The following is a 17,442-nucleotide window of genomic DNA, read 5'->3' on the forward strand; positions in this document are numbered from 1 at the left end:
TGCCTTCCAGCATTTCATATGACCAAAGCAGAACGCTAACGTAGCGAGGCTTTACATAGACTTTTTCAGTGACTTCATGATATGCTGACAGCAATTAATGAAATAAGTGTGTTATTCCTACAAAATATTTTTACAAATATTTACAGATATTTTTCAGACACACACCAGGACAGGCTCTGCCACACCAACACCCAAACACACACACACACAACAGGACAGGCTTTGCCACGCCGACACCCAAACACACACACACACCAGGACAGGCTCTGTCACACTGACACCCAAACACACACATCACTGTGATACCTTGAAACAGAATAACAGGCACCAGAGTGTAAATAACAACTGTGAGTTACGCCAATGTTTTAGTAAAAGATACAGAGGCATTGAGAGGATTCCTCCTACCGTGTAAGGTAGCTCCTATAGAAATGTCCTATCCTAGTATATATCTTGTCACAGAAAGCATACAAGGTCAGTGGGGCATAAATCTAAAATACAGGAGGATTTTGGGCAATGCAGGATCGTCATAAACATACTGTTTATATTATTTTTAACAATGTCTCACCTTTGCGGAGCTTCTCTTGTTGTGCCCTTTCAAGACAGTGATAGCTACTGGCAGGGATTAGTATTGATTGGGATAATGGCTGTGGGAGACAGCATTAAGCGTGCCTGGTTATGTGCATGCAGGAAACCCAACAGTAACTTCAGTGGTTATTTAAGAGGTCCATTCATAAAAGGAAATTTGCGGTTTTAACTCTTTCACTTCATTATTCATTTGAAATGACACGTTTGCATAATGGGTAGGAGAATTGGGAGAAATCTGATTTAAGTTTACATTATATATAGGGCGAGCCAAGCTCACAAGTTCACTTGGTATAGGCCTTCATAACGTATGCAAGATGGAACACAACTCCCCCTTTAGTGAATACACACCTAAGTTATGTAAGTAACTTGAAAATAGGTTATAAGCTACTGGTCTGCCCTTACCAAAAGTATGACAGCAGCCTATGATCAGACTTAAATGACACTTCTTCACACCCAATATTCTAGATTAGGGTTGATCAACTCCAGTCCTTGACCATCACAATCTGTCTAGGAATTATCCTTAAACGAAAAGTTTAATGAATTTTGAACTGAGATGCTGGTGCTCGATATTCAAAATTGTGGGCATGTCTGTGTTCCTTGAGCACTGGTGCGCGCCATTAGATCAGTAGTCTGCATGCCCCAAGGGATCTAAACTAGTTTGCAGGGGACAGTCCCCGGATTGAGGACACTGTCCCCGGATGCAGGGCCAGATTAACTTCTGCAGGGGCCCTGCTGTGTACCTGTGCATTGGTCGCAAACACGAGCAATGTCTCTTGAATCGGCTCAGGGGAAGCAGGAACCCAGCTGAGTCACATGAATTTATGTGATGTCACATGACCCTGTCCTGTTCCTGCTTCCCCTGGGCGGTACAAGAGAAACAATGTGGGGCTAGCTGGGGGCAATACACAAGGGTGACCACATCGGTCATGTTTTGCAGGACACAGAACTTTTACATATTGCTGACCAGCCCAGATAAAATGCTGCCCTGCAGTACGGGGGATGTATAGACCCACGGAAGGGAACCAACTAGTCAGATATACATCCCCCGATACCGCAGGGCAGTATTTTATCTGGGCCGGCGGCATCAATACACAAGGGGGCAGCTAGGGCCATTACATAAATCAATACTAAAGCGAGGGGCAGGCTGGGGGCAAAAACACAAAAAGGGGGGTCAACAACAAAGCGGTGTGGAAAATACTTTTTTTTGTAGCTTAGCCTGTCCAGATGTGGACGTCAGTGTAGCAGAGCCTGTCCTGGTGTGTGTGTTTGGGTGTTGGTGTGGCAAAGCCTGTCCTGGTGTGTGTGTGGCAAAGCCTGTCCTGGTGTGTGTGTTTGGGTGTCAGTGTGGCAGACACTTATGCACTCCCTCTCCCATTACGTAAGATTCTATCCTATATTGTTTTCAGGAAAGGGTACACAGAATGGCTGGCGAGCCTGAGACTCATGTGGCCTTGTGTTGAAAACCACTTTGAAACCTGAAGAAGAGACCTAGATAGTCCCAAATGCTTGCAATCCATTATACGTCAGCCAATAAAGGTATCATCTTAGCCAAACATTGCAAGGAAACTAAGCTTTTTATTAAAGAACGTTTTTTAAGCATTTTGGGGTCCAATAGCTATTTTACGAATCAACAGGGGTTAAATTATTAAACAAAAACACATCACTACCAGAAAAACAGCGCGGAATAAATGATCCACCTGACTGCTAGCAGCCATAGTTCAGAGGTGAAACAATAGTATCCTGAGCAAGAACCTGACGTATTTATTACACTCTCTCACGTTATCGATATTTCCCGCTATTCAAAACTACCATACCGCCCCCACCCCTTCACGAAACGTAAACAGGAAGTAATGAACATACGACTTCCGGCGCACACTGATTACGTCTGCTGCCCGGAGGCATGGATAAGACAACATGAATAAAGGCTGGTTAGAGCTAGAGAGCGACCCAGGTATAATTCTTTACTGTTTTATACGTTTATTTTAACGCGCGGACAGTGCGGATAGTTGTGTTTTAAGCGAAGCTGCACGTAACGTCATGCATATAAACCCCTCATGCACTGGGAGCGCAGACCCGGGATACTCTTACAATAGGGGTCCTGCCCAGCCTCACTGTACGGTGTGGGGGCCACTGTGTGATCACACGGGGGGCAGTGCATGCAGTTACTGTGTCATAATCAACCGCTTCTGTGTTATCTCAGCCGTCCACATACCTCATAACGGGAAGGCTTGGATCCCAATCACAATAAAGGAAACCCCATTCTTTGGCTTGTGTCATAGCTGCAGTATTAAGGACTTGTTTCCATGGCATGCTTTATACAGCTGCAGCTAGATTGTAAGCTCTTGTTCTTATGTACGACTTGTTCTGTATTGTTCACCCATTAACAGCACTGCAGGATATGATGGCGCTATATAAACTAATAATAATAATAATAATGTGCAAACCATTGATGGAATGCAGCAAAGAGATGATGGTTGTGTAGGAGCTTTTGCAGTGTGATAAATAACAATGCTCTCTGGTTAGAAGCTGCAGTGTTGCAACTGCATCAAAGCATTTCAGACGCTTAACGCATGGACTGCTGTGGTTTCATCCGGACCACCGGTTGTCACCTCTGATTTCCAGCAAAAATGGAGAAGGGGGGGCCGGGAAGCAAACGGCACACCGATGCTGTGCGGAACCCTGATGTAGGAAGATCTCATGCATTCCAGTGTGACTTATATTCTAATAATAACCCGCCATAACGTGTTTACTGATAAATATATGGAAGGGTTTTTATACAGCAATCGAAAACATGAATAAAAAATAATCAAACGTGTAAGTCTATTCATAAAGGGGGCAGTAGAAAAGGACCCATTGGCCCATATAGTCTGGATCACACTTATGGATAGCCTTATGCACTTTCCATACCTTTATGTGTCAAGTCACAATAATCCTCAGTTTGTTCACAGTTTTTAAAGAGACCACGTCCACCATTTGCTTATTAAACTTTACTTTTTAAGGTTACCCCTTGCAAGTGAATGGGGGGAAGATTCGATTATCTGCTCACCCACCAGATATTTTCTGTGCAGGAGACGTTTTCAGCACTTGATATATTTGCCGCCAGTCGGCTCCAGCGCTGGCCTCACGAAGGCTGAGCCCGGTGGCTTGTTTTTCTAAGAATGCAGAATAAACGTCTAATTTTATACATTAATACGCATTCTTCTTTAGTGAGGCCGCCAGGGTCATTAGATTGTTACTTTAAGAAGATAGGACATGGTTCAGCAGCTTCGGTTGTCCAGTTGTTGATGGCTGCAATTCCCACGATGAACAGGGATTCATAAAAATCTGGGATATTCCAAGCTTCCAATAGCTCCCCTTGGTCCGTATTGTAAATACCAATATTTTTTACACTACTAAGTCAGTAAAGCAAAAATATTTACCGTATTGGCTCGAATATAGGCTGCACTTTTTAGGGGGTGCAGCCTATATTTGGGGTCTAGCGCCCGGCGTTTAAAACACGATGCGTTTTACCTCTGACCACAAACCCCCCCCCCCCCGGACTTACCGGAGCAGATACCCGGGTGTCTTGCGGGGCCGGCGGGGGACATCTACGCAATACGCGTATACAACTTGGACATCTACGCAAGTTGTATTGCGTAGATGTCCCCCACCGGCCCCCACCTGCCGGCCCCCAAGACACCCGGGAGTCTGCTCCGGTAAGTCCAGGGGGGGGCAGAGGAGGACAGTGGTAGCATATCTCGGGGAGGGAGGACAGTGGCAGCATATCTCGGGGGGGGGACAGAGTGGCAGCATGTTTTTTTGGTCCTTTTTTTAAAGAAAAAAACTTATTCTTTAAAAAAGCACCAAACTTTTAGGGTGCGGCCTATATACGGGGGCGGCCTATATCCGAGCCAATACGGTATTTACTAAATTTGGCTCAAAGGGTATAACGTTTTAATGCAGACATCAATATAAATATTTTTCTCATTGTTTTGTAAATAAATATGTAATTTTGATTTGCTGTTGTGTCGTTTCTTTTTCAGGACTCTTTACACTTCTGGTGGAAGATTTTGGTAAGTTGCCTTTTGGGGTTGTAAGTGAGCAGGAGAGAAAATAAAATTGACGTGTACTGTTAGAGTAGCCGTGTACTTGAAGGGGAAGCCATTTATATGATGTGAATGATAATGCTGGAGAAGGAAATATCTTATGGAGCCCTGTGCTTGTAGTTAGAATTAAAAGAGGTTTTACCTGTCTTTATTATAGGTGTGAAGGGGGTCCAGGTGGAAGAGATCTATGATTTGCAGAGCAAGTGCCCGGGGTATGATAATGTGATGTTTGCACATTTTATTTGCTTCTATACTTTTTGTACTTCTATTTTACCTACTCTCTCTTAACTGCTCTCTCCTTCACCCCCAGGCCAGTTTATGGCTTCATATTCTTGTTTAAATGGATTGAAGAGCGTCGCTCCCGAAGGAAAGTCTCTACTCTGCTGGATGACACATCCGTCATGGAAGATGAGGTCGTCAACAACATGTTCTTTGCTCATCAGGTATAACAGACAGTAAAGGGAGTCACTCAGCATGTGGTGGGAGGTTCTGTGTAACATCCCCTTATAAACTATGTTTCTCTTTCCAGCTGATTCCTAACTCCTGTGCCACACATGCTCTTCTCAGTGTTTTGCTAAACTGTAGCGGAGTTCATCTTGGACCCACTCTAAGCCGCATCAAGGATTTCACCAAAGGATTCAGCCCAGAGGTAACTACTGGACTACGCAAAACACTACATAATTTTAATGTTGTTTTTCTTTGATATCTTGAATTTCCATTAACACTTGATGTGGCTCATTGGTGCAACCAGCAACATCTTATTAGACAGGACATAGAACCAACAACGATAATTTTCTGTCCTTGTTTGAATTAAGTGTGTACACTGAGTGTTACTGTAACCATCTCATGTGATTTGCCTATTGTAGGGGGTCAGATTTATATCTTAATTAAACTGAATGTTAACAAATGCCCCATTCCAGTGAAACACGTTATTGGTGTTCTTTATATTCCCATTCATTCAGAGAGACACTTGGGCAGCTTATGGCAGGTAATACTTGGGCAGCCGTTCAAGTTTTATGTTGGCGATTTAATCCGAATTTTTGACTTTTCTTTCAGAGTAAAGGTTATGCGATTGGAAATGCACCAGAGCTGGCTAAAGCTCACAACAGCCATGCCAGGTAGGAGAGGATTGTTGTGCCCTCACCCTCTTTTTTTTACCCATTTAACAGCTTTTCTTTTTTTCTATCCACCCTGATGTAGAATGGCCTTTGTGTGTTTACTTGACAAAATCTTTATTCTATCCCACAGACCAGAGCCGCGCCACCTCCCCGAGAAGCAAAATGGGATCAGTGCAGTCCGAACTATGGAGGCATTTCACTTTGTTAGTTATGTACCTATTAAGGGACGGCTTTTTGAACTGGATGGACTGAAAGTTTATCCAATTGATCATGGTAAGAAACCCACAATCAGCCTACAGTTAAGATCCACATTCGGTAGATGCACATCCACCCAGCTGCCCCTTATTTTTTAGGACTTCAAGTCTTAAGACTTAATCAATTCTTCTCGTAATGACATTAGTGAATGTTTGTTTCATATTACGCCTGTACATTATCCTGTTGATATCGATTTTATTGAGAATAGAAAAAAATGCTATGAGTTGTGAGCCCTTATGCCTTTCTACCAATATTCTCTTCCACTTAGGCCCTTGGGCAGAGGATGAAGAGTGGACAGATAAGGCTCGGAGAGTTATCATGGAGAGGATTGGACTGGCTACTGCCGGGTAAGTGGTCTATAGCTGTGTCAGTAAGTGATGATCTAGTGTTCATATTGTGTGTGACCTGAAATTATGTTCCTCTAGGGAACCTTATCATGATATTCGCTTTAATCTGATGGCTGTGGTGCCAGATCGAAGACTCAAGTATGAGAGTAAACTTAACATCTTGAAAATGAACAGACAGACTGTGTTGGAAGCTCTGCAGCAGGTACAGAAGTCTTTTCCAGTGTGGGCTGCACTTTAATCATGGATGGGAGGCTGATAATTTGAAGGAAACCTACTGACTTTGAGCCCAATAGACTAGAAGTTTATCCGCTTTGAAGGTGTCCAGATTAGAGTCTCTGATCGCTGTCTTTTGCCTTTGATATTTGCAGTTGATCAGAGTGACACAGCCAGAGCTGATTCAAACCCAAAAGACCACAGACTGCCAGACTCCTGAAGAATCAAAAGTTAATGCTGTGAAGTCTGCCTCAGAAACCCCCCGCATAAACCCCAGCTCCCAGCGGGCTGTCACAGGTAAAAGGCATAGTCTGATCATTTCTATTGTACAGGCAAAGACTGGGGCCAAAACATGCCATAGTTGTACAAGTTGATTGATATGGTGATAAAACCGCTTTTCAAACTCTGTAACTGAATTGATCTTTAAGTATTCTGGACGCACATGAGCTCACTGGATCGTAGCCCGGTGTGCCTTATGACCAGTCCAGACCTGGAGGTAATCCCTTATAATCTTTCTAGAACCAGCTGGAGAGGCGGCAGGATCTTTCCATCGTAGCTCTGTCCTGAACACGTATAACAAAGCTAATGCCACACCTCAGAATGGAGGGTTGGCCCCTGCCCCAGCCCCTCGTCTCCCTGCGTTCCTTGATAACCATAACTATGCCAAGTCACCAATGCAGGTAAGAATCAATATGATAAAGAGTGATAGATATTAGGCTTCTTATATTGGGGGATGAGCAAGGCTATGAGTAGGTCTGAATTTGTTATTGGTGGTTATTGCACTGTGTAGTGTTTGATTTGTGTTGGCTGTGAATATTCCAGGAGGAGGAGGACTTGGCTGCAGGAGTTGGTCGATCTCGGGGTGCGCCACCCCCATCTCCAGATTCTGAAGAAGATGATGAAGAAACAGAGAGCACTAATAGATCACCAACTCCAGGGTGAGATTAAAGTGTGTTATGTGCACCAAACACACGTTGTTTTTCAAAGACCTAAGGTAAAATTCTTTGTACATTGCCCAGGTTCAAGACAAGATCTTCTGCGTCTTTGCCACCACCCTCTGGCCCAGAACTTCCTGCAAATGTCCTGGCAGAGAAGCTGAAGGAGACCCAGAAAGAACTGTGTTCACCATTATCTATTAAGACAGGGGCTCCCACAGCCCCCCACTCCCAGCCCTCTCCAACCCCCAGTAATGAGAGCACAGACACAGCTTCAGAAATCGGTAGTGCATTTAACTCACCGCTGCGTTCACCACTGAGATCAGCAAGCACTACGCGACCCTCAAGTCCTGTTACCTCCCACCTGTCCAAAGTCCTTTTTGGAGAGGAAGAACCTCTTTCACGTGTGGACTGTGTGCGCTACAATCGGGCGGTGCGGGAGCTGGGCCCTCTCGTTGGTACTGGGATCTTGCATCTGAGCAGAGATGGCCACCTGTGCCCCCTCAGCAGACTAGGTATGGAGAAGGGGAGAGAAAGAAAGAGCCAAGGGATCTATAGACTGCTCTGTTTTTTCTGATTGTAGAACTGAATTAACATGGGGAAGAGATGCGTTATGATTTACTATTCATATGATGGCCACCATTTACTCTGTATGTTGTGTAAGCACTTGTGATGATGTATGTAGTTGGGTGGTTTATTTCTGGAAGCGTAAATTATGCAGTGGGTATCAAAGTTTTATGCAGGGTCTTATAGGCAACAATACGACGAGTTGGGAGGAGAGAGCGCTGTTTAATGGGTCGGTTTTTTAGTTAAATTTAGATGTAGCTCACTAATATTAAGGTTTTTCTCTCCCTGTTCTCTTTAACAAGATCCCAAAGCCTCCCCAAAGAACAGTAAAACCGAAGAAGGAAAGGAATGTGCCGAAGTAGATGGAGAGCGCTGGAAAGTTGGGGAAGCTTCTCAGGGGGAGAGATTTTCTCCCAAGGTATGGGCATTATGATGTAGTAAATGTAAGTAAGAGATGAGCATTACTAGAGTGTGTACTGCGCTGAATGAAGATCAGATGCCTGATTTGCAAGCTGGCTGAGTGTTGTAGAAGTGATTTCGGTTATTGTGGAATCTCGGTATCCTGGTCTCTGCCCGTGGATTTCTTTTACTAGGTCGTGAGCTTTTAACAACTGGTTTGCGCCATTTAGTTTTGATCTCATTTATTAGTGATGGTCCTGAGCTGACGGTTATATATCTTTTATATACATTTGGGCTCTAAGACCTGAGTTCCCTGACCTCATTGGGACATTTTCCTTCTTTCTCAGGAGCTTCTTGCTTTGTTGAAATGCGTCGAAGCTGAAATATCTGCGTCTGAAGCCTGCCTAAGAGAGGAGCTAGAAAAGCGCAAGAAGTTCAAGGTGGATGTTGCTCGTCTTCTCCGCTGCCTACATCTTCCCCTCGTGTCATTCTGTTTATTAACTCTATCCCTTTGTGTCTTTCTTTTCAGATTGATGACCAAAGAAGAACTCATAACTATGACGAATTTATCTGCGCTTTTATTTCTATGTTGGCTCAGGAAGGTGAGAGTTCGATCCAAAGAAATCATTCAGGGTAACTGCCTACCTAACATTATTGTAATATTTAACTCTTTTGCCTCCGTAGGTATGCTAGCGAGCCTCGTGGAGCAGAACATTTCCGTAAGGAGACGGCAAGGCGTTAGTATCGGGCGGCTTCATAAACAGAGGAAACCAGACAGACGCAAGCGCTCGCGTCCTTACAAGGCTAAGCGCCAGTGACCTCGACCCCATAAATGTGTTTATTTATACATTTCAATTTCACACCTACTCCTATTATATGGGTTATACCTCCCTTCCAATTGTTACATATATATATAGTGAGGTGAAATCCCTGCCCATGTATATGATGTACATATGTTTGTTTTTTTTATACCTCGTATCTACCCCAATACATGCTTTATATACCTTTCCTCTTGCGTATGTGAATTGTTCCTTGAAGATTTAGTTTATTCTGGCCTGGAACGCTTCACGCAGAATATAGATGTTATTGGCACTGGGTTCAAACAGAATTTAGTTCACACCATGGGCAGGTCCCATCCTATTGTTTGTAAAATTAAACTGGCTGTTTCTTGAAGTGTCTTGAATTTTACGTGATTGGACTTGAAAGTTGTCATGACATAATAAACCTTGTGAAATGATCGTCTGGCCCATTTGCGGGACACAATTGCTTTTGGATGCTTGTGCATGTAATACCGAAACGCACAAGGACAGGTCACTGAATGAATGCAATTTTTTCTGACACGTAAAACAGCAAAGGACACGATGCTGATAGTAAGATGTTTATTGACTCCATGTTACAACAACGTGCTCTGCACCTTCCCAATCGCTTATATTCGTGTGTTGATGTTGAAAGTTCCATCAGCTGTACTCTGCACTCAGCAGAGGTTATGATCGGGAAAGGTGTAAGCGTTTCAGGGTTCAGTTGATGTCTGCATTAGACTTTTAATATGTGAATATCTGTTGAACGGTGTTTGGGTGAAAGGTGTGTTGAGCATTTGGCACATATTTTTGGCTTGACATAGCTGTTCTGAAATCTGATCAGCTATGTTTAATAATCTAGGGCGCAGATAAGTGCTACTCCCCGTTTTATCCAGTGCGTCTGGGGCTTGCTGCTGGGCAGTTCCACTGCAATAACATAGTTGGTGGAATGGCCCGTGGTTGAGAGAGTTCCTAGAAAACAAAGAGAACATCATTGTGAAACCCAATATACTGGAGCATTGTGTAATTCCAGACAGTAAAATGTGTCCTGTTCCTCTCACCTGCTCGTGTCAGAGTCTTGTAAATGGGACAAAGGTATACTCCGGATGTTTTGGGCTTGCGCTCAGGAACCGGGACCAACCAGATCACTGACATTTCTGTATAAAGCTCCTTGGGATGAGACTCTGCTAACTGCATTGTTGAATTGTCCCATCGGGCGCCTTCTAGATACAGGCCGTGTATATAACATCCTTCAGAGGGACGCTGCTGCAACTCTGTAACTGATGCCTTCAGAACCTTTTGAGACATGAAAATCAGTTTAAAATGAAAGGTTTTCATGACATTATTACAGAACACCAACTACAGAACACCGCTTTTCTTTTTCCTGAAGAACCATAGTATCAGGATGAATGTAAAACCTTTATGCGACAACAATCAAAATAATGAATCTCACCTTAAAGTCAAAAGAGATGGTGTCAATGGATATAACATGTTTCCTGGCAAAATTCTGCAGAGTACCAGTAAGAAATGCCTGCGGGAAAAAAAAGCCGCTGATCCAGAACACAGCAGGTATTCCATCAGAGATCCATTTCTGAAGGAACTGGATGCGCTGCAGAAGATCTATTACCCAGGACGCCAGAGGTTTCAAGGAGGGATAAGCCTATGTAACAAGAAAAAGAACATGAAGGCAAGTTTTGGGTTCATGCCAATGTCAATATAACAGTGCCACAACATACAGAAACATATGAGGAGGTAACATGATTTCCACCTTGTTAAAAGTCCACATGGTATTCCATGCCCAACCAATATGACATTCACACAAACTAAAGATTGGTTTGTTCTAACCTTTGATTGCCAGATTTCTGGAACAGAGTTGTTGTAGAGACTGTTTGCCATTAGTTCTAGCTGAGAAGACATAACAACCTGTCCCTTCATTGCTTTAAGCAAGTCATTCAACGTCTGGGAGAGGACGCTCAGGAGGCGATTATACCTGTGGGGACCGATAAAGCGTTTCTTTAATCTGTAAATAGTGCATGGAATTCCTGCTACCTGCGTTTAACGACTTCTTACCTTATAACCTCTTGTATTAACACAGTATTCATTGACTCCTGGTACATAACAGGGTATTTTGACATCACTTCCTGTACAGGAATGGGCCGAGGAACCTTCTTCAGGATGCTCTCCACGATCTCTTCTACCATCTATTGGGTGTTGAGATTCATTTATTGCACTTAAAATTACAATGGTTTTCTCCCACTATTCCCATAACCTTTGGAATGGTTTCCTAACAAACCTCATCGCGGCTCCCACCACTGGCCTGAGCTCTGGGTTGCAATGTCACAAGAGAACCAAGCAGAGCAAAGCTTTCATTCTGAGCAAAGGTGATGTTGGCATTTTCATGAAGTCCAAAGAGTTCTGTGAGGTCATTGAGCGGTAGCGAGCGGATGTACTGTAAGTAACCCTGTGAAAGCAACAAAAAGACACCCAATGAGAAGTTGTAGAGTTGTTTAGAGAGAAATATACACAGATAGCAAGGCAAGAAAACCTCGCTGAACACATGGTGTGGAAACCAGCCCATGAGAAGGTCCACCATTTTTCATAACATGTACCATAGACCACCATTTTTTTAGGGTGCTGTGGCACACAAAATGGGAGGTGCTTTATGGTAGCCCCACCCATTCTTCCACAAGCCCTGCCCACTCTGCAAGAATACCCTATTGTACTGGTCTAGGAAAAGGCATACGAGAGGAACGCTTACATTCAAGTCGTAAGCTGGGCTGATCTGATGATACATGCCAGACTCTGAGAACTTGTGACCTTCTATTAGGACCGAAGGTTGGTAGAAGTCCTGCAGGATGCTCAGGAGGCACCGTCGATCCCAGTCATCCGTCACACGGCCTCCATAATTGATTTCTCCAGCAGTGTATCGAAGGACCTGTCATACAAGTAAAAACTCAGTATGTTCTGTAAACCCTGTGTCTCAGTACCAAGTCCTCAGGCGCTGCATTCATGCTGTGTATATCACATGTCCTTTGTTTATAACTAATACTACCAGATGTTTATTGTCAGATGTAGTCACCTTGTAAGGAATTTCTGTATATTCCTCGAGGAACATCCTAAGTTGAGAGATGCAGATCCTGAGGTCTCCGTCTGTAAATTCATACGGGATGTTGAATCCTAATGGACCAAACTTCCGTCTCTCCAGTGTGGCTCCATGGAACAGGCATAGAGACAACAGGAGAGCTTTGTACTCAGGAGCCTGTTGAGCAAGAGGGTTGTCAGGATCGGCAGGAGTGTAAAACGAAGGCAGATAAACAAAGTAAATGTGATAGACTTAGGGTAATAGTTCATAAAACTGTAAAGTGTAGTAGGAGAGAGGTGATTATATATATATATATATACATAGTCCGCACCTTACTGCTCTCGCTCAGCTCTGCATCACTGAGACTGAGGTAAGTACGAAGGAGATTAGCCTTCACTCCCCGTGGAGGCTCAATGGTAAGTTTAGAGCTGTTCTGCAAGATGGACACTGGAAACTGATTACTGGGCAAACTGGTGAGCCAGATGCGGAAATCGCGGTGCACCTAAATATGAAATAAAGGAGTTGAGCGGGGAAAGGTTTGTGCACAATGCCGAGGATAAGGGCAGGAATCACAATGCAAGAGATTAGGGAAGCACATACCTTATCTGGGTCAATACCCTCTATTAGCCTCTCCAAGGAAGGCATCCAGCTGGGTGCTAGATGGCAATTCTGGAAGAAAACCCACTTCCCACGTTCCATTGCACTTCGCATCATTGCTTCAGCCCGAGGACCCTGTACGGAGAGGTAAAGCAAGAAAATGGGCACTCATGACATGAAGACAGACATGCCTATCTAGGAAGATACACGCAGAGATAGGTTAGAGGCAGGTTATCCTTTGAAGCCCCTAGAATTGGACAGCGCCCTGAAAGTAAGGAAAGCAATACCTGTCCCTGTCCAAGCGATATTGCAGTTAGTTTCTTGGAGAATCTCATCTCTTCTGCGAACTTGTAGAGAGCAGCAGCTGGGTCAGTGCCGGGAGAGAGAATGAATATCAGCGGTGTGACAGGGGAGGACTCTCGGTACACGGCTCCCAGGTCTGCTGTCTAAATGGAAATAAGTTCAATGACTTACAATTAGTAGGTACACAGAAGTGATTTTAACATGCATGCAATGCCTTCTCTTATAAACAACAGGGCATCGCTTGTCAGGGTCCACTCCCTCACCAGACTTTGGCTTCACAAATATCCAGCCGCAGGAATTACACCTTTTAAAGCATTGTGATAATTAATATCTTATCTCACTATATATAGTCCCATATGTCACCATGGAAATTATTGGTCACTCTGGGTCATATCATAGTGCAGTAAGTGCTTGACTGTTGACCCCCTATTTTGACTGTTCGATGAAGGTGAGTGTGACCATAGGGTAGAGCGAGGCAGCATGTGGGGAGAGAGACATGATCTGTGTAAGACCAGCGGTAGGAGGACACATACAATACTTGCGTGAGACTGTAAGGTGGTGGGGGAGAGACTTACATAAGACAAAAGTGTGAGGGGGGGACTGACTCATGCTGAAAATGCTTTTTAATAATGGGTATATTTGTTAGTAATGCGCATATACCCACCATTAATCAAAACACACAACCCATAAAATACACTTTCATCTCATTTTAGCGTTCCCACTTTTAAAATGGTTTTGATGGTACCTGAGGCTCTATGAACCGCTGTCCCAGGTGCTGGCACACATAGTCCTGCATCGCATTGGTCACTCTGTCCCCTCGCAGACATCTCAGGATGAGAATCTTCTGGAATGAGTCCAGAGACTGTCCCCACTCGCCAGGGAGCGGCTCCCTAAAAAGCATCATAGACAGTTGACATAATGTATCTGATAAGATAATGCCAAGTGAATGTCGTAACAAAACACAACACAACACACTGTCAGCTTCGTAATATTCTAGAGTTAGTTTAAAAACAGGCACTTCCATGATAAAAAGCCAGTGTTTGTCTAGAACAGAGCGAGGACACAATATGCAGCTCCCTAAAACTCAGGGGGTTAATCACAAAACAAATACATATTAAATAATTTACTATTCAATGAATAAACCCAGGATCTATGTGAAAACAAAACAATATTAGTGAGTTCTATTTAATACAAATCTTAACAATATGTGACCCCTGGCAAATGTAGTTAAATGTAAAGAGCTTTCCCACAATAATCACTTTGGGAGAAAGTAGAATTTGCTTAGAAGAATTTGTGGAGTTTTGTGAAATGCCCACAAACCTACGTTTATATTCACATCGTAAGCTCAGAAAGTCCAAATTACTAAGTGCTGCAGATATATGGCATGGTAAGCTATATGGTATAGAGGTATGCTATTTAAATCAATAAATAACAAGTCCTCCTACCGATGTGGCTCTGGGCTGTCGCAGATCTTCCTGTATTCTGCACCGTGTTGTGTCAGCTGCTCTGTCACTTTGCTGAAGTTCCTTAGTGCGCTTAAGGCTTGTATGTCTCTCCAGGCCCGCTCGGACAGCCACTCTGGGCATGGATTGTCTGCCAGGGTGGCTGGTGTGCCGCCTGCAAGCAGAAAGCGCCATTCCTCCTATCGGACAAAAAGAGAGCTTGAAGTTTGAAACAGTTCCATATTTTTACTCTATGCATTGACTGAATGTCACAAGAGAGCTTTTTTTGTTTAAATAGGAAGCTATGCAGGTTTTTTAAGTGGCACTCTAGCCATCATATGCACTTTAATGCTTATAATAGCTGAGTGGTCCCATTAAATTTGCATAGGGTGACCCCCATGTAAGTAGCTTCGGGGGGGGGGGCACATGTGCAAAAAGCACTCCAATTGGTTTCAATGGCAGAGCTTTCCTGCCATTGGTTGTCAGATAGCTTCCATAGTACAGTAAGTCATTATTATATATAGCTTTAATGAATGGATATTAAATGTACCTACAAACTAATACAGTACTTTAATATGCATGTATGGCTTGTGTGGCTGCTTGTGACACTGGTGTATCCCTTTAATGTTTTGGTTTACATTATTTCACATATCATGGTTTTTTCCGCCTTTTGGTTCCATGTTATATGTAAACCGAACAGCCACGATAGGAACGTTTTCTTTTGTGTCCCTAAATAGACAGCCCTACAAGTCAGAAAGAAAATAGGAAACAAAAACAAACACACCAACATGATCCAAGAAGCACGCTTTTATGTATACATTATACCACCAATAAATTCCCTTTTGAACAGACATTTGCATTTTTGGGTTAGATTATATATGGTTTGGTTTTTAATAGGAAAATCTGACCGCTCACCATGTTAATGAGTCCTTGATGCATCAGGATTCGCACGCACAGCAAGAAGGAGAACATGAGTTTATGTTTCTCGAAGAGACTGCGACACACATTACTGAACAGACTGAAGGTAAAATATGCATTTATATTTTCTATCCTTTTGTCCACCGATTCTGAAAGAGACGTCAGAGATCAGTTATTAAATCTGCCCAGCTCGTAATCAGACAGCCAATAATTTATTTTACAATTCCACTCCCTTTTCATTTGATGTTCAAATAAAATGAGGGGATAATGGTTCCCAGAGTGCAAACTATGGGTGAGTTTGTTCTGAGACATACTGGGCCCTATATATATCGCCAACAAAAGGTAGAAAACCAAATACAGGTATCAGCTTCTACACCTTGCTGGCCTTTGCTAATCTCACCCTTGCGAGATGGGGTATTGGACGACATTATGGAATTCTGTATAATTCAACATCACGTCAGGTCATATGAATATTGACATCAGATATTTCAGACGTACCTGCTCTTTCAGAGTTGGCGATTGCTGCTGAAAAAATACCAAGGAACCACTCCAGCGAATATTGATACATAGGATCCACGTTGGATAAATCCGAGACACAAAAGAAGAGGATCCGTGTCCTGACAGCTACTGGGACGTACTGATGTCTGGTGGTATCTATATCCCGCTCTGTCTGCTCCGCTACAAGCACTTTGGCCTGTGAAAAAAGGCATTACGGGACGTAATAAATTCTGTCATATACTAAACGGAAGACAGGCAGCCAATCAATGTACATTGCCACAGCACCAGCTAGCATCAGAGTAGTCATGTGGTGGTACATATGCACATTCAACGTGATTATGAAGCCGTCAGATCCTCTACATGTCACTCACCTTGATCTCCCCAGCCTTTAGTTTGGAAGCCTCCAGTACTTTGATCAGGTCCACGTCATCTACAGGGTTTCCCTGCGAGGAGCTAAGGCGCATTAGAATCTGATCCTCAATTTCCTTCAGTTCTTGCCGCATCTTGGCATTGGACAGGATCAGCTGGTTCTTAGCTTCTTCCAAATCTGGCCGCTCCTCTGCCACCACTTGGCCCAGTAGCTGATCCTCTAAACCGCTGCAGAACACACATCAGCCATGGGGTGAAACCATGTTAGACCCGATGGATGTTAGGTATAAAGTTAAGTTACAAGCAGCTATCATATGAAGATGGGACTTGTACTTAAGTCTAGTGAGATAATGTGTCTGGTTAATGCTTTTTACCTTGGGGAGAGGGTGAAATTGATTAGCGTGACCTTGGTACAGACTTCCGGTGGATAATGTGGATTGGGTAGCTTGGTTGTGATGTACATTCGAAAGTCATCGTGGTATGGGATAACAGCATCGCCTAATCGTAGTACCGTGCTCCCCTGTTGCTTGTATGTCTGAAAACACAGAGAGATACGTTGATAATCAAACTGATGGTGATGAACTGGTCAAAATACAGCAGCTGCAATGGATGCGTGCTAATGTTGGTTTTTATTCAGGAGGAATCATTTTGCTACCTACTTGTTTTAGTAGCACAGGTTCCAGGGCAGGATCCAGCTCCTCCCCAACATTTTCCAGCATAAATGGCTTTCCAAAACGTATGGCATTCTCCAAACTTCTTAAAAAATCACGGTCGCTGAGCTTAACCACATCCAAACCATTATCCTTCTCCTGCAAAGATAATAAAACTGGAAGCTGTAATACAGGTTCATACTTAATGATCACAACTGACCCTGTATTGTGTACATATATAATCCGAAGCCTAGTTTGTTACTCCAACCAGACCATTGAGGC

General features: G+C 43.5%; 2 protein-coding genes across 2 annotated transcripts in view; one reads left to right on the forward strand and one right to left on the reverse strand.

The window, feature by feature from the left end:
• The first annotated feature begins 2,454 nt into the window (after nt 1-2,454).
• BAP1 (BRCA1 associated protein 1) lies at nt 2,455-9,742 on the forward strand. Its single transcript, XM_053469250.1, has 17 exons — nt 2,455-2,536; nt 4,608-4,637; nt 4,828-4,882; nt 4,981-5,113; nt 5,200-5,319; nt 5,727-5,788; nt 5,919-6,061; nt 6,312-6,390; nt 6,469-6,592; nt 6,759-6,900; nt 7,123-7,283; nt 7,426-7,541; nt 7,623-8,053; nt 8,408-8,523; nt 8,852-8,944; nt 9,034-9,106; nt 9,189-9,742. The coding sequence occupies exons 1-17, from the start codon at nt 2,500-2,502 to the stop codon at nt 9,320-9,322; spliced, it is 2,049 nt and encodes a 682-aa protein (XP_053325225.1). The 5' UTR covers nt 2,455-2,499; the 3' UTR covers nt 9,323-9,742.
• A 127-nt stretch (nt 9,743-9,869) lies between these two features.
• Nucleotides 9,870-17,442, reverse strand: part of DNAH1 (dynein axonemal heavy chain 1) — a 36,230-nt gene continuing 28,657 nt past the window's right edge. The window contains exons 60-77 of the mRNA XM_053469672.1: nt 17,170-17,319; nt 16,885-17,045; nt 16,513-16,738; nt 16,142-16,337; nt 15,641-15,792; nt 14,729-14,925; nt 14,029-14,173; nt 13,268-13,426; nt 12,984-13,115; nt 12,715-12,885; nt 12,381-12,560; nt 12,060-12,236; nt 11,595-11,762; nt 11,372-11,502; nt 11,147-11,291; nt 10,755-10,961; nt 10,363-10,597; nt 9,870-10,273 (exon numbers count right to left, since the gene is read on the reverse strand). Coding sequence (XP_053325647.1) covers nt 10,152-10,273; nt 10,363-10,597; nt 10,755-10,961; nt 11,147-11,291; nt 11,372-11,502; nt 11,595-11,762; nt 12,060-12,236; nt 12,381-12,560; nt 12,715-12,885; nt 12,984-13,115; nt 13,268-13,426; nt 14,029-14,173; nt 14,729-14,925; nt 15,641-15,792; nt 16,142-16,337; nt 16,513-16,738; nt 16,885-17,045; nt 17,170-17,319 — 3,054 coding nt within the window. The 3' untranslated portion in view covers nt 9,870-10,151. The remainder of the gene's footprint in view (nt 10,274-10,362; nt 10,598-10,754; nt 10,962-11,146; nt 11,292-11,371; nt 11,503-11,594; nt 11,763-12,059; nt 12,237-12,380; nt 12,561-12,714; nt 12,886-12,983; nt 13,116-13,267; nt 13,427-14,028; nt 14,174-14,728; nt 14,926-15,640; nt 15,793-16,141; nt 16,338-16,512; nt 16,739-16,884; nt 17,046-17,169; nt 17,320-17,442) is intronic.

The sequence above is a fragment of the Spea bombifrons genome, chromosome 6, assembly GCF_027358695.1.
Source record: "Spea bombifrons isolate aSpeBom1 chromosome 6, aSpeBom1.2.pri, whole genome shotgun sequence".
Lineage (NCBI taxonomy): Eukaryota > Metazoa > Chordata > Amphibia > Anura > Pelobatidae > Spea > Spea bombifrons.